This window comes from Lagopus muta, chromosome 1 (assembly GCF_023343835.1).
Source record: "Lagopus muta isolate bLagMut1 chromosome 1, bLagMut1 primary, whole genome shotgun sequence".
In the NCBI taxonomy this organism is placed as follows: Eukaryota; Metazoa; Chordata; class Aves; order Galliformes; family Phasianidae; genus Lagopus; species Lagopus muta.
In genome coordinates this window covers 23,046,555-23,062,387 of record NC_064433.1, presented here as the reverse complement: position 1 = coordinate 23,062,387, position 15,833 = coordinate 23,046,555, and the positions used below count along the sequence as shown (strand labels likewise).

Sequence of the window (15,833 nt, the reverse complement as noted above, 5' to 3'; positions counted from 1 at the left end):
AATTAAAAGATACAGTTCTTAAGTAAATCAGGGGCTTTGGGATTTGGTTCTCAAATACATAGAGCACATCACGAAACCCAGGAAGGACCTTCTAGATAGATGTGCATTCGCAGAAGGATTCACTGTTTAAGAAAAAAACAAAACAAAACAAAACCAATCACATGGAAATAGAAACTTAGGTGGTCAGTAGAATGAAGAAAGATAAATATTACAGTAATTAGAAAACAGCTAGCTAATGGAAATCTTTTGTTTTCTTCCACTGAAAAAATGCAGCCTCCTTTTCTGACTCACCGTTATTTCCTGCTCATATGTCCAAACACCACAGGCCAGTTCAACACAGAATATTACAAGCAAGCTTCCAAAGTACTGCAGAAAACAGAATGGCCTCAGTTTAGAAATTCAGGTTAACTTTGAAAAAAGACCTAAATATTAAAAACAAAAACAAACTCAAAACATCACTAATATTTCACATGATTGCAGAGATGAAATCTGAAAAATATTTTTTGTGATCAAAATACATATTAAAGATTCATGACATAAACTTTCTAAACATTTAAATAATGCAATTTTTCTTACTGACTTAAACATGAAGCATATGCAATATTACCATGGGAAAACAAACTCATTTTCTTGTTGTTTAAAAACACGCTGGCTAGCTATCATGGCACACTATGACGAAACAGTCACAAAGAGGATAATCTTATTTCCTTACATATATGTAAAAAACTTTTTTTCCAGTTTTACCTATTTAAGCAATGTTCCTAGCCAAAAAGGAAGGAAATAAAATAAAAAAGATTGACAAGACAGAAAAAAACGGTTCTTGAAACTATATTCCTAATAAAGTAACTTAACAAATTAACTTGAGATCAGGCATAAATGTGCTAACAGTTATTAACATGGATTGACATTTTTTTTGTCTATTCCAAGATCTAACCCCTGAACTGTTTAAAAATAGAAAACATTTCTATAAATGAAGAAGCTGTACAGGTCTTGTTAAAAACAGTTAAGAAAAGTGGAATAAGATTGACTTTTTATATAGCATTAAGAAAGCCCTTCTGAACTGAAGGGTGAAGTAGCATGGAAACAAAGACCTTTCCTAAGAGTAACTCGTCACACATCTTTCATTTAAAGGCCCCATTCATTTTCACCTCCAAGCTTTCTTCCATGTCACTGGACGGAGTTCCCACTTGTACTCAGTGCACAGGTATTCATTAGTCTTGGTTTTACTTAAAATTTAAACAATAAAAAAAGCACCTATGATTTTAAATTTATCTGATGAGACTGAATATTAATATTGTTGAGACTGAATATTAATATTGTTTCTAATTTACACTTTTACTAGGTTTCTCTCTCTCTCCTCTATTATTTTGCTCAGAGTAGAGACAGAAGCGTAGAGACTTCAAACAGAGGGCTCTAGAAGTTCCAGTGTCCCATGTTAGCTCCCTCATCATCATTTTTGAGAGGTATGGAATTAGTACACGTACACCATGAAGTACCATCAAAATATAAAGCAGAATAGAATGTAATTTCTTTAGTAGGGTACGCGTCATTTCATCATGGAATATATTTAGGAAAGCATAAAAAAAACCCAAACCACAAATATTTACTGAGCTTAAGTATTATTGTGGTGTTTTTTTTTATTTCCCTATTAAAAGGTCAATATGCTGTATTACTTAAAATGGAGAACATAAATCCACAAGTGTTAGGATCTAACAGTCATCTACTAGGATCTTTTTCTTTCACCCAATTTGGAGCTATGTAATTCTGGAATAGTGTCTTAACTTTACTTCTACTTGCCAGTGAAATCTAACTACCTGAATTAGGTTGGTAGAAGCAAATAAATCGTTTATGCAAAAATATTCATGTGAATTTTCAAAACAATCTTACATTCAAATCCTCCACCTGCAAAGGAGATGGTGTTGAAAGAAGAAATCCTGTTTTACCATGCTCTGCCACGTTACTCTGCATTTTCATAGCTCTTAGAATTGAATAACACAATCATGCATATTTACAAATCAACACTACAAGCACAAGCAGAGCTCCAGTGTATGCCTTCATCAACTATTACGTCCATCCTCTAAAGATTCAGAAGACAAAAAAGTTTGAGCCACATCATGTAATAATGCTTTCTTAAAAAATTATATGTACATGTATTTGAGCTTTTAGTCAATCATGGAATCATAGAATCACTCAGGTTGGAAAAAGATGTTCAAGATCATCAAATCCAACCGCAACCACAACCTAACCATACTACCCTAACAACCCTCCACTAAATCATGTCCCTCAGCACCACATCCAAATGGTTTTTAAACACATTCAGGGATGGTGACTCAACCATCTCCCTGGGGAGCCTATTCCAGTGCTTTACAACCCTTTGTACGAAGAAGTATTTCCTGATATCCGACCTAAACTTACCCTGGCACAATTTGAGGCCATTTCCCCTTGCTCTGTCACCTGTCACCAGTGAGAAGAGAACAATCCCACTCTCGCTGCAAGCACATTTCAGATATTGGAAGAGAGCAATAAGGTCTCCCCTCAGCCTCCTTTTCCCCCACTAAACAGCCCCAGTTTCTCCAGTCTCTCCTCATAGGCCATATTCTCCAAGCATTTCACAAGCCTTGTTGCCCTTCTTTGGACCTGCTCCAGTACCACACTGTCCTTTCTGTACTGAGGTGCCCAAAACTGAACACAGTACTCGAGGTGAGGCCTCACCATTGCCGAGTGCAGGGACAGGATGACTTCCCTAGTCCTGCTCACCACACCATTCCCGATACAAGCCAGGATGCCGCTGCCCTTGGCCACATGGGCACACAGCTGGCTCATATTCAGCTGACTGTCCATCAGTACACTAAGGTCCCTTTCTGTCAGGCAGCTTCCTAGCCACTTCTCCTCAAGCCTGTAGGGTTGCTTGTTGTGACCAAAATGCAGGACTCAACACTTGGCCCTACTGAAACTCATACAGTTAACCTTGGCCCATTCATCCAGTCTATTGAGGTCCCTTTGTAGTGCCCTCCTCCCCTCAGGCAGATCAACACTGCCTCCCAACTTGGTGTTGTCTGCAAACTTACTGGGCACTCAGTCCATCCACTGCCACTCTAATGATTGCAATTTATGCAAATATGTTATTTTTTGTTTGTTTTTAAATGGAAAATCACTTTACAAAGTATTCTCTTTCAGAGAAGGAAACAATGCCACCTGCTTTAGCTCTCAGTTCATATGAAAAAGTGTTTAAGAGCATTATGGGCAATATCACATTTTTGAGAGGGAAAGCAACTAACTGAACGTTTAGGTGAAAAGTGAATTTGTGTTCTCATTTGTCAAAGAAAATTTCAGTAGTTTTATACTCTGAATTACGGGTCCGGGACTGCCAACAATCCCCAAATGTTATATAAAATTCACTGATCATAATGAAAATGACAGACCAGGGTGTAAGTGTGGAATACTCTGGAAAATTTTTAATTTTCAGTTCCTTGTAACATTTCATTCAGTCACAAACCTTAATATGTGATATTTCCTCATTTTTGTCAACATGTAGTTAAAAGAATTTCTAGTAGCAGTTAGAGATAGAAGAGCCAAAACACATGATTTTCTCCAGTTATTGAACATAATCTGGGATAGGACGCTGTTTGTCCCAGTTCACTCATAAAACATATCTGGGTCTGCCAGGAATTGAGACTCGTGACTCCAGCAACATTTGGACACATCACAGCACTGTAGAATGAAGCCTTCTGCTTTGAGAAAGCCCATCTTGTGTCCATAAAGAAAAAGACAACAGAAGATATAAAGATTTCATACGTATGAAAGCATACTCTAGGAAATTAGCAACTGCAAGCACACCAAGTTCTACATGAGCTTCAGTTTCACTCTGCTGTTGAAGGGGAATATTGTAACTCTCTGAATGTAATGGTTTGCAGAGTAATTCTTACAGAAGTTGTGTGGTATTAAAAAAAAGAAGCCTCTGGAGCCATTATATAAAGATATTACTCCAAATTTCCATCTTCCAAATACATAAATTATTGGCATCACTTCTTATTCCTCATCCCCAGTTGAATTCCCACAGGAGTCTGACTGTTAAATGCCTCTTCCTCCATTTACAGACTCCTACTCCGCCAGATGCACGGACTTGGTTTCAAACCAAGGTTTAATATTTCTTCCTTGTTTCTATGGGCTAAGCAGCTACACTCTGTAAAGACGACTAACCCACTGAAGAATGCTATTATGCTCTACACTCAAAACTGTATCGCACAACCCTGATACTCCTACACCCTACCTTCCTCATAGCACTCTCAACCACTGCCAACGTATTTTTTGTATTTCCTTTTTTTTCCTCATCTAGAAGATGGCGAGAAAGGAAGGCAAGGGCCTTCAGAAAACAAAGTACTCTGAAACAATTCATAAAAACTTAGCTCCTCCTCCCACTCTAGTTCCAATTTAAAATGTCCATCTCCAAAGTATTTCCAAGAACACTGAACTTTTTCAGGGATTACTGAAGTATTATCACATGGCATTTTGTTCTGTCACAGCTGGGTTTGGTAGTTTTTTTTTTTTGCCAATTACCTACATAATGCCTCAGCAACATTTAACTACTATGACCTGTAAAACTGATGGTCTATTATCCCAAGTACAGAGAGAATCAAGGACCTGAAAAAGTCCCCTTTCACACCATTAGATCCATCTTGTACCTGTCCATGATAACAATCATGTTGTTTGCAGCCTGGAAGTGTAATGCAGAAGCAGAAGTCTAGGCAACTCATGAAAACAGAGACAGGGTTATGTGACCACCTAAACCTCATCAGAAGTAGAAAGGCATAAGAGTGGCTTAATTCACTTCTTTCCTTTCTCAGACTTGTTGGGTTGCACATCACAAGAAGCCCCTTTTACAGGAACCAGGACCCTATTTCACCTTTTCTTAAAGCCTCCTGGCTAGCCACTGCTTTTCCAGAAAACCTGCAGAGGCTTCGCAGACTACTAAATTCTTCCCTGAAGAATGAATATATCCCATCACACAACATACTTCAAGTATTGGCTTCTTCTGAAGTCCTTTTCCAGACAGCGAGAAAGAAAGAGAGCATTCTGTATATGAAAGCAAATGGAAACTGCAGACAGACATTAACAACTGGAGTCAGAAATTGCAATACGGTAAAGAAAAATGAGAGCACAGGGGATATTCCAGTTACTGGCAAATCTGGTCTAGGATACTATAAAGTTTTTCAATTTTTGAGGAAATGTAGCTTTATTTGAAGAATCAGTGTACTCATTAATGAATCATCACTAACGTGCTTTTTTTATTTCATTTAATAAACATCTGTTTTAAAGATTTGCCCCTCTCCTCCCAAATGCTTTTCTTTTTTCCCCAGAAGACAGAACACTTTTTTTTTTCCAGACTCGAGAAAAACCACATCCCTCACGTCAGAGCAAACAAAAACTAACTGATCATCAAGTCCATCCTCAGTCTTGCTTACTGGGGTTCATACCATCTTTTTGGGCAATGTGGTCCAAATGGCAAGGGAGGCAAGGGAAGATCTGACAGAGAAAGGCAGGGGCTGAGGGAGATTTCAAGGGTAAGCATCTGCAGAATAAAATTGCATGGGAATCTCTGAAAGACTAGAGATAATGTATGTGAAAAAGATGCCAAAAGAATTTAGAAGGGTTATGCACAGCATTTCCCAATGGCTAACAAACAGCCTGAGAGGATCAGCAGTACTCTTTTGAGACACAAGACATCCAAACATCTGTCTGCACCCTAAGAAACATCAAAATGGCCACCATCATAGATCTTGATTACCAATGAAAATCAGACATTTTCCATAAAAAAAAAAAACTAAAAAAAACTAAGTCCTTCCTTCCTTCCTTAGTTACAAACTATAGTTCCCTCTACTTGGTAACTGGGGAAAAACGGATTGGATGGATGGACCACTTTCTGGCTAAGGAATTGGCTGGATGGTTGCACTCAGAAAGCTCCAGTCAACAGCTCGATGTCCAAGTGAAAACCAGTGACAAGTGGCGCTCCTCTGGAATCTGTGCTGGGCCTGGTGCTATTTAACACCTTTGTGACACAGACAGTGGGATTGAGTGCACCCTCAGCAAGTTTGCAGATGACACCAAGCTGAGCGGTGCAGTTGACACAGTAGAGAGAAGAGATGCTATCCAGAGTGACCTGGACATGCTGGAGAGGTGGGCCCAGGCCAACTTCATGAAGTTCAATATGCCAAGTGCAAGGTCCTGTATCTGGGTTGGGCACTCTCAAACACAGATACACGTTGGGCAGAGAATGGCTTGAGAGCAGCTCTGGGAGAAGGATTTGACAGTGCTGACTGATGAAAGATTCAACATGAGCTGGCAGTATGCACTCACAGACTAGAAGGCCAACTGCATCCTGTGCTGCATCAAGAGAAGTGTGACCAGCTGGTCAACAAAGGTGATTCTGCTCCTCTACTCTGCTCTCGTGAGACCCCACCTGGAGTACTGTGTCCAGTTCTGGAGTCCCCAACACAGGAAGGACGTGGAGTTGTTAGAGTAAATCCAGAAGAGGGCCACGAAAATTATTAGAGGGCTGGAGCACCTCTCCTATGAGGACAGGCTGAGAGAGCTGGAGCTCTTCAGCCTGGAGAAGAGAAGGCTGCGAGGAAGACCTTATAAGCGCCTTCCAGTACCTGAAGAGGCCTACAGGAAAGCTGGGGAGGGACTTTTAGTAAAGGCATGTAGTGACAGAACAAGGAGAAATGGCTGTAAACTGGAAGAGGGTAGACTTAGATGAGATATTAGGAAGAAATTATTTACTGTGAGGGTGATGAGACACTTGAACGGGTTGCTCAGTGAGGTTGGTTGTGAATGCCCCCTCCCTGAAAGCATTCAAGGCCGGATGGAACTCTGAGTAACCTAGAGGGAGGTGTCCCTGCTCACAGGAGGGGGATTGGAACTAGATGATCTTAAAAGTCCCTTCCAACCGAAATGATTCTATGATACCTTTGTCATAGTCTAAGAACTAACGAGTCTATTTTAATGATCAATCATAGAATGGCTTAGATTGGAAGGGACCTTAAAGACCATGCAGTTCCAAAGCCCCTGCTGTGAGCAGGGTTGTCAACCATTAGATCAGGCTGCCCACAGCCCTAGCTATACTTTTTAAAAAGGGAGCAAACAATGACTAAATAGAATCAGACAAGCTGCACAGAAACCTGAAATTCTTTGTCTATCCAAACCCTCAGTGCAAAAATTCATCCACTCTCCCTCTTCCTCAGCTCTCTCAGCCCTGCCCTGGAGGAATTAACAATTCATTTGTTATTTTAATTTAAAATACTGACTCAACAATGCTGAAATTTATAAGGGATGCAATCACAAGTCAGCAAGGAAATGGACTGAAGCCATCAACTTACATTAACTACCGAATGCCATACAGTCCTTCAAAATACATTCCACAGCTAATTGATCAAATGTTTTAAATTTCGGTATCCCAAATCATCCAATTTAAACAACCCGTACAAAGTATCTTAAAGCCTGTGACCTTTGCAAAGCCCAGGTTTTATACAAATATCCATCGCTTTTTTCCAAAATCTTTAGAACAAATTTTCTGAATCAAGCAATTGGCTTTTATATGTATGGAAATGAACTTTTTTTTTCTTTTTAAGGTATGTATTCAAATTCTCTCTTCAGGTTTGTGTGCCTTCTTAAAAACTGGACAATATTACTCATGAATACTAAGGATATTGTTCGCAGTCTACATTTTTCTATGAGATATTAATGAACTGTTATACATTATTTACTTTAACATCACCTTTGCTAATGTAAGGAAACGATATTGCCTTGACAATGAGCAAATGTGCATTTCAGACAAATATTAGAATTTATTTGCCTTAGGTTCAATCACATCAAGTCAACTCCAAGGAATAAGGTCATGGCAAATACTTAACAGGACATTGGTAAGAATACATTAGACAATAACTTCCTCATGGCTTAAAATATTCTCATCCCTCTTCCTCTCCCTGTAATTCATAGGATGTATATTAAGAAATAAAGTTTCCTGTTCTGTATGGATTTTTTTTTTTTTTAACAGCAGCCCCCTTCATCACTTTTTCCACTTTTTATTTCCTTTTTCCTTGTAAAGTGAAATCACAGAACCATAAAGGTTGGAAAAGACTACTAAGATCATCTAGTCCAACCATCAACCCAACAACAGCATGCCCACTAAACCACCTTCCTCAGTGCCACTTTTCTTGGAAAGGGTAGATGACTCCACAAAGTGTGGTCCATCACCTCCCTGGGCAGCTTGTTCCATTACCTCACCACTTTTCCTGAAAATAAGTTTTTCCTAACATCCAACCTAAATCTCCCCTGGAGCAACTTGAATCCATTACATCTTGTCCTATCACTGTTACCCGAGAAAAGAGATCCACCCCCACTTCACTACACCTCCTTTCAAGCAGTTACAGAGAGCAATGAGGTCTCCTCTGAGTCTCCTCAAGACTGAACAATCCCAGCTCCCTCAGCTGCTCCCCATAAGACTTGTGCTCCAGATCCCTCACCAGCTTCACTGTCCTTCTCTGGACATGCTCCAGGACATCAATGTCCTCCTTATAGTGAGAGGCTACTATTACAGTAAGTCTGACTCAGTAGGCCCAGAAAAACTTCTAACATTCACCATTCAGCAACAAGCTGCTTCTCATGTACAAAATCCATGCCACATGCAGCACAGAGCCTCTCTGGTTAATTAGTCAAAAGCTCAAGATTAGGCAGGAAAAAAGATGCATTTACACAACAGGACTTCCACTCCACATTCACTTTGTGACAAAAGCATGCAGCTGAACGACAACGTCATGCATGCTGCACTGTGAGGTTGGGCTGCAGTTCAGACAAGATACAGAAGTTTAGCTAAGCCTTGTGGATCTGTTTACTCATATATCAGCTCCTCTCTGGGACTCACTCGTTCCCCATTTCCTTCAGTGGAGGGGAAAAAAAAAAAAAAAAAAAGCTGGGCAAATAAGCAATCAGAGCAGAGGATCGGGAAAAGACAGAGGGGAAAAAAAGCCCCAGAGCAACAAGACCACTTTATCTCAGTAGTTCCCCAGCTTTTCAGTGAGGATATACCTCTGACTCTCATACTGTCAGGTTTCTTGCCTCAGCACCCCCAACCCACTGTACCTACTGTCATATTAGTCTTAGGCCTTACAACGTGCACACTTCCTTTATTCCAATTCAACTATTACTATCTTCCTTCTTCCCTTCAGAGAATAGCACTCAGAGCCCATTTCAGCTCTGGTGATATGTCAGTTTTTAATACTGCCTTGGAAATTAATGATTTCCAAGAACTGGGAAGAAGAAAACAGTGCTAACAGCATAATGAAAATGGGAACATGGAAGAAAAAAAAGATTTGCCCAAAAACTTTTAAATCATGATGCCAGTCACAGCGACAGCTAGTAAAATCACAGAGAGCAGGCAAAATATTCATGCTCGTCAGGCTACTCTACAAGTATAGCATGCAGAGCAAAATGTGACAGAGACATACAGGCAGCATGCCTCATGCTGAAAATACAGTGGAACCATAAAATGACTACTTTCAATAGATATTTGTTTACCTTTTAGCTTAGCACTATACTTATTTTTCCAAAAGGATGAGGAAGTGAGTCCTTGCTATTGCAGAATACATGAAAAAGTCCACTTTAACAGACAGTATCATAATCACGCTGTCAAACTTTACTGTTATAAATCCAAGACATTTTCCTGAATAGCCTTGAGTTTCTGGACAGTTCTTTTCAAGAACTTCAAGGTGCTGAGTAAATGCACTGAACTGCGCTGTGCTGTGCTTGGAGCTGTGAAGAACGAACCCCCTCCAGCAAAACTGAGCTTCATTCTACCAGTGCAGCCAATACCATTCTCAAAATCCAACAATTTATTTGAAACTTTAAACCCTGGTCAGAACAGGGAAGAAGCTTACCCTCTATCCAATTTCAAAAGATGTTTCTACACTGTTAGACATTTCCCGAAACAGCTCAGCTTGAGAGTGAAAATCAGAAATCTATAAAATAAAAAAGTCCTATTTTTACGTTCTTCACAAAGTTGCTCATATCAAACTTACTGGCCCATAATAAAAGCTGGTAAACTTAAAACTGACTTAAAACCATCTTTCAAAAAGGCAGGCTAACCTGTCTTCTGAACCTGCTTTCTCCCAAGTCTCACTATCTTTATAAAAAATTTGTTTATAAAGCACAAAAGGCAACAATGCCAAATTTTAGTCTCTGCTCTAATTTTAAACTGCATGGGATTACGGTAAATATGTTTGTCTTATTTCCTCCCTTTCAGTGCCTAGTAGTTTAATAATGATGAAATAGTTCTGGTTAGCACGTAATTCCAGTGCCAAAAGGTTGCACAAAACGCTGGAGTAGCTGTGCTGACACCTCACATGGGTCAGAACAAATATGCTGCAGAATTACAGAAATACATGCTGACACAAAAAAAGAAAAAGAGACAAATTTAATTACTACTAGATTCTTCCACTAATCCATGCTCATCGTAGTCAGATGCCTTCAAAACAGTTGATGCATAGTATTGTAGCGCAGCTACATTTAAAAGGGAATAGGGATCCCTTCTAGAAAGACATTGGCAGTTAGAATTGATATTTTACAGTGTACTGGACATCCAAATTTAATCATGTCTATCACCTGTGCATCCACATGTTTAAATGAGTACAGAATAATCTGTAACAAGTGGTGATACAGTCAGTGGTTCCCAATCATTTTTCATATGCATTTACTAAAACCACTTTCAAAAACACTGTGCATAGCCAGCTGAGAATTACTGACAAGAAACAAGCATATTCCTGTCACACTTGTTAAATGATTATACCCTACATTTGCATGTTCAACTGAAATGTGAATATACTGTAATTTTTTCCTCTTCACAACATATTGACGTACTTTTAAAGAAAAGGTCAGTTCAGTTTTATAATATTTACCTGGTTGTGTTTCAGCTCCATTAACAGACAATTCTGCCTGCCAAGTTCCAATTTGCAACCAGATTCTGCCATAACAGATTTAACAAACTGACCACATACCAGCAGGGTCTATGAATGCCTAGCTCTGAACAACATTAATTTAACTGACAATTTTATGATAAAAATCAGTAAAAAGATTTGACTTATTGACCAAATATTTCTAATAGCTTTTCTTTTTGTGAAAGCATATTCAGACAAATTTGAGTTCTGTACTGTTTGAATGCTGTAATTACAGAAAACCCATAGTTACAAATGCCAGAATTTGCAATACAAACTCCAGCCAGGAAAATATTTTCCAGTGGGATTTTCATGAAGAGCTTTCAGCCAAGCAACAGAGTTTACTCTTGTTGTCTTAATGCAACTAAAACCTCATCAAGTTCACACACTCCAAAGGTTACTATTCTATTCAGGGTAGTGATTGAGGAGATTGTGGCTTATTTTTTACTTATAGAAGTGGGCTATGATGACAGCCTAAACTGAAGCATCTGGATTCCTGAATTTCATCCCCAAACTTCCAACCACAAGCAACCCAGCTTTCCTCAGCTCCTCCCTGCATTACGTTACTGCATAATTTGCTGACACTCCCCACACTAAAGAGCCTGCCACTCAATCAGCAACAAAACAACTCTTTAATAGATGAGAATGTATTTGGTGCTACTGTATTCCACAGCTATAACAAAAAAATAAGCCACTCTCCCAGGTCAAGCTGAGCAAAGGGACATTCAATGAATCCACTTCAATGCTACAATTATGGGGGCTCAAGTTAACACGCTGGAAATAACAGAAGTCTAACTAAGAAGTGTTTCTGGTTTTGTAAAGCATCCCTATTGGTGAACTAGGACATTCTTGAGGAAAGTTTATAATAAATCTTAACTGGAACGAATAAGGCTCCAGTTCTAAATAGAAGTTTTTCCCAAAAGATTATTTTCATGGTTAATATTAAGAAAAGTCTGCTTTGGCTCAATGCTCTATAATTTTTTTTTTAAGCATATGGATGGAATCCCTAAAATTATTTAACTTGGTGTAGTTTTTTGCTGCGCTAGATGCATTGAATTTGCCTGTTAAATAGCTATCTCCTTCAGAAGAAAGTTACTGTTAGCTTAAAACTAACTTGAATGATGAAATGTTATTTTAGAAAAGACATCATTTCTAAAGGCAATTTTCTACATAAAAAAAATTCATGTTATACTGTTGTATATTGGTAGGCATCAACCATATCCATTTAGTAAACAGATCACTTACAAAACAAAATCCAAATATACTGAAAAGCATGTCACACAACATGCAACACATAACAACCCCCAAACCACCTCTCACTAAGCTTACAAAGTCTGCAACTTTAGTGACTTCATTTAGATCCTAAGTATGAAATATGTAAGCTGCAAACTATAGTTCTGAATCAAAATGACCAGCTGTACTTCACCCTATGTCTATTTTCTTTCTTTAAATATTCGTACAGTAAAGTTTTGTTGTTGTTTGGGTTGTTTTGTTATTTGATTGTTGTTTTTCTTTATTTAATATTTGTCAGTGGGTGCTCCATTGAACTTTTAAGCACAGGAAGCTGCAGATTTTGGGGTATGAAGTACTAGGATGGAAATTTATCATATGAACAATAATCAAACACACCCATCTTTGATGATTCATCCTATTACTTAAATTGTTAACACTGCAAAATGGAGCAAGACAACCACAGTAATTTAGTGCAAATCTTCCACACCTGAAATATTAACTTCTTTGTGAGGATAAGTGTCATTTGCAAGACATAAAAATTACATTACAGACACTGTACAGCCATGGGTTATTTATACCAACAGTCTTCAGGATTATGTATTCCTAAAGCAATTAAAATTCCATGATTAGAGATTAAAATTGCTTAGTTCTACAAACAATCCAGAGCGTAAACCTCAAAAGACTGAATTATTACACTTCCTTACTATTAAGCTGAGTAAACATTAACTCAACCACTATTTATGCCCCAAGTGACGTTGGAAAGGTTTAAACATTTTATTTCAAGGCAAAAGTAAAATGAATTCAATTGAATTTCAAAAGTAAATGAATATAATTGTGTATTCAGTTGTATTAAAAATGTCTACTAGCCAACCTTATGCTTTATTGGATTTTCCAAAAATCCAGTTCAATTAACATTAGCACTAGCAATTAGTACACTGCTAGAAACATCAGTATTTGGATCCAAGTATCTTTGTGCATGTCATTATGGTGGCTCATGGACTTCAAAAAGGTTAAAGGCATGACTGAAAAGGTTGTTAATGTTTTACATGAAGATTCTTTTGTTTGAGTTCATCCGGTTTTAAAAGCTCAGTTTGTTGATCCATCATTTTTCTGATTAGTCTGAAGAACAAAGCATTATTTTATGTCTGAATACATCTGCAGTAGAACAGGACTATACTAACTGAACAAATAATCAAAGACAATGATATCATTAAGATATCATTTACTTTTGCTTATCAGTTTGGTTAGCACAAGCAAATTCTATCACTCCTAAGAATGAAATATTGCAAGTTAAACTATAGAAATGTCTTGGTTTGATTTAGTATAATTTAACTGCCCAAACACAATTCAAATAACTTATTTCCAGACATCCATAAAACCTATGCATGATTTGATCTCTTTTATTGGGAGCTAAATAAAATGGGGCAAATAACAGTTTTAACTTCTTTCTCTTAGTGTTTCCTTATAATTAATTATGATTTTTTGAAGGCTTGTAGCAAACAACCACTCTTATTGGATAATATACAAAACTGGTATTTATTATGCAGTTGCTTTTGTCTTTTACTTCATTTTATGTTAAAAGCTATCACTATAAACAAAACTCGTAATAAAAGTAATCTTACAACCTTACAAAAAAATCTAAGAGCTTAATGCAGTTTACTATCTTTTAGTACTTTCACTATGTAAAACAGAAGTACGTGTAAGGCCCTGCTAAAATGTAGATGTTGCTAGATAAATAATTATGATGCACAAAATTACATGAACCTGCTATTTTTATGCAAAAGCTCATAACTAAGTCACAGAACTTGATGTCACTGATTTGCATGGTGAATATCCAGAAATGCACGACTTATATTACTATAAAGTTTTCAAATTTAAATTATACTTTTCCTTGTTACATAACTTTGAAACAATTATCATATTATGTTCCTTAATATACAAAAGGGAGAACAGTATTTGCCATGTAGCAGTTAAGGGACATTTGTGCCGCACACCTCCAGCTGGAAAACTCAAATAGAATTTATTCCAACTTTCTCTCAAAAAAGTAATTTTAGTACAGATCCTAATTAGAGTTTCCTTAACGTTTATACTATTTTCAATTAGATAAAAGCAAAGGTCACGTAAATCTCAGACAACTTCACACTTCCTTTTTGGTCATTTTGGGCAATGTTTGTGAGGTTTGGGTATCATGCACTTCAGCCTTAAGACATTAGAAAATTTAAACAACACATGCTTTGGGAGAACCCAACACAGGAAAAAAAAAAAATCAGCACAAGACCAACCCTACATCAGCAAGACTCCTGGATATTCACAAGAATTGAATGAGTTTACTAGTTCACTTCATCCCACACTGCAAAAACAATAGTCAAACCTAATACACTTCTTTCACATCCTTTGCTCAGGGCTACACTCTACTTGCATTTCCACTAATCCTTATGTTAAAAGGCAAAGACAAGATCTGCAGAGAGCAAACAGCTAGATTTCATAGAAGGCCGCAGGCACATGGAGACGTTGATCTCAGTGTTGCCAAGGGCCTAAATGTTTTAAAAATCTAAATATTTAAAATATGTTCAAGGGCTGTTTTTTATTTTTTTAAACAAACAGAAAAACACCACCATCACCCTCAAAGTCACTGAATTCCAAAAGAACTAGAAGGTATTTGATTCCCATTACAGTCAAAGCCTCACTCCAACAAGATTTTACGTAAGGCCTTGTACAGGAGAGGCTATTGTTAATTGGCTGCTCTTGTCTGAGTCTCCAAACAAAAGAAAAAAACTGATTACTTGTAATTTAGTTTTGAATTTGCTCTCACAAGCAAATGCAAGTGCAAAACTTCACATTCAAGTAAAAGAACGCAGAGGTTCTGAATGCACTCAGACTCAATTTTCATCAGGTACGAATACTATTCTTTTGCTTTATTCCTACAGTCAATTGTGAATGTAAAGTATAGTTTATCTAGCCATTGAAAGAGTGAGAAGGGTAGCATAAGGGTTTATTTCCAAGCACTCAAACTCATTTTCCTGTAATTAGTACTTAAGAGTGAGTTATTTTTCCCTTCAGCAGCTCCTTACTAAACGAAGTAGAATTTTAAAAATGAAACATTGCTTGTCTTTCAGCCATAGCATAATTCCATCTAAGCAATAAATTCTTTCCCACTGTGTGCTTAGCAATTACAATTCCTCACTGATAGCATAACTCAACATGCTAATAAAAAATAATCAGTATTTATCTAGTACCAGAGGAATAAAACTTTTCTTACATTGTTGAAGTGAAGCAGAAGTTAGAGTTTATGAAACATACCCAGACAAGGAGCAACAGATTTCTTTTCACTGTTCCACAGTAGCCCAACATTCCAACTAAGATAAGGAAACAGCAGACTGCAATCATGACTGGATGGACCACAGGAAAGTAAGTTAAAATGACAGCCTCCTCCACCCTGAAACCAATCATAATGAAAATGGTATAATTACACAAAACCTATACAGTAGAAAAATGTAAGATAGCCACTAAAATGAAAAGCACAGATTGAAAGATGTGTAATTCCCAGGACCTCTTCTGCATGGTTTTGAATTCAAATGCTGTATTCAAGGTAATGTGTAATCTGAAATTTCTTTG

General features: G+C 37.6%; 1 protein-coding gene across 2 annotated transcripts in view; it reads right to left on the bottom strand.

Annotated features, from left to right (window-relative positions):
• TSPAN12 (tetraspanin 12) overlaps positions 1-15,833 on the bottom strand; it is a 45,202-nt gene that overhangs the window by 14,650 nt on the left and 14,719 nt on the right. For both annotated transcript variants that reach the window (XM_048959133.1, XM_048959139.1), the window contains exons 4-5: positions 15,519-15,654; positions 292-366 (exon numbers count right to left, since the gene is read on the bottom strand). In XM_048959133.1, the coding sequence (XP_048815090.1) occupies positions 292-366; positions 15,519-15,654 (211 nt within the window). The remainder of the gene's footprint in view (positions 1-291; positions 367-15,518; positions 15,655-15,833) is intronic.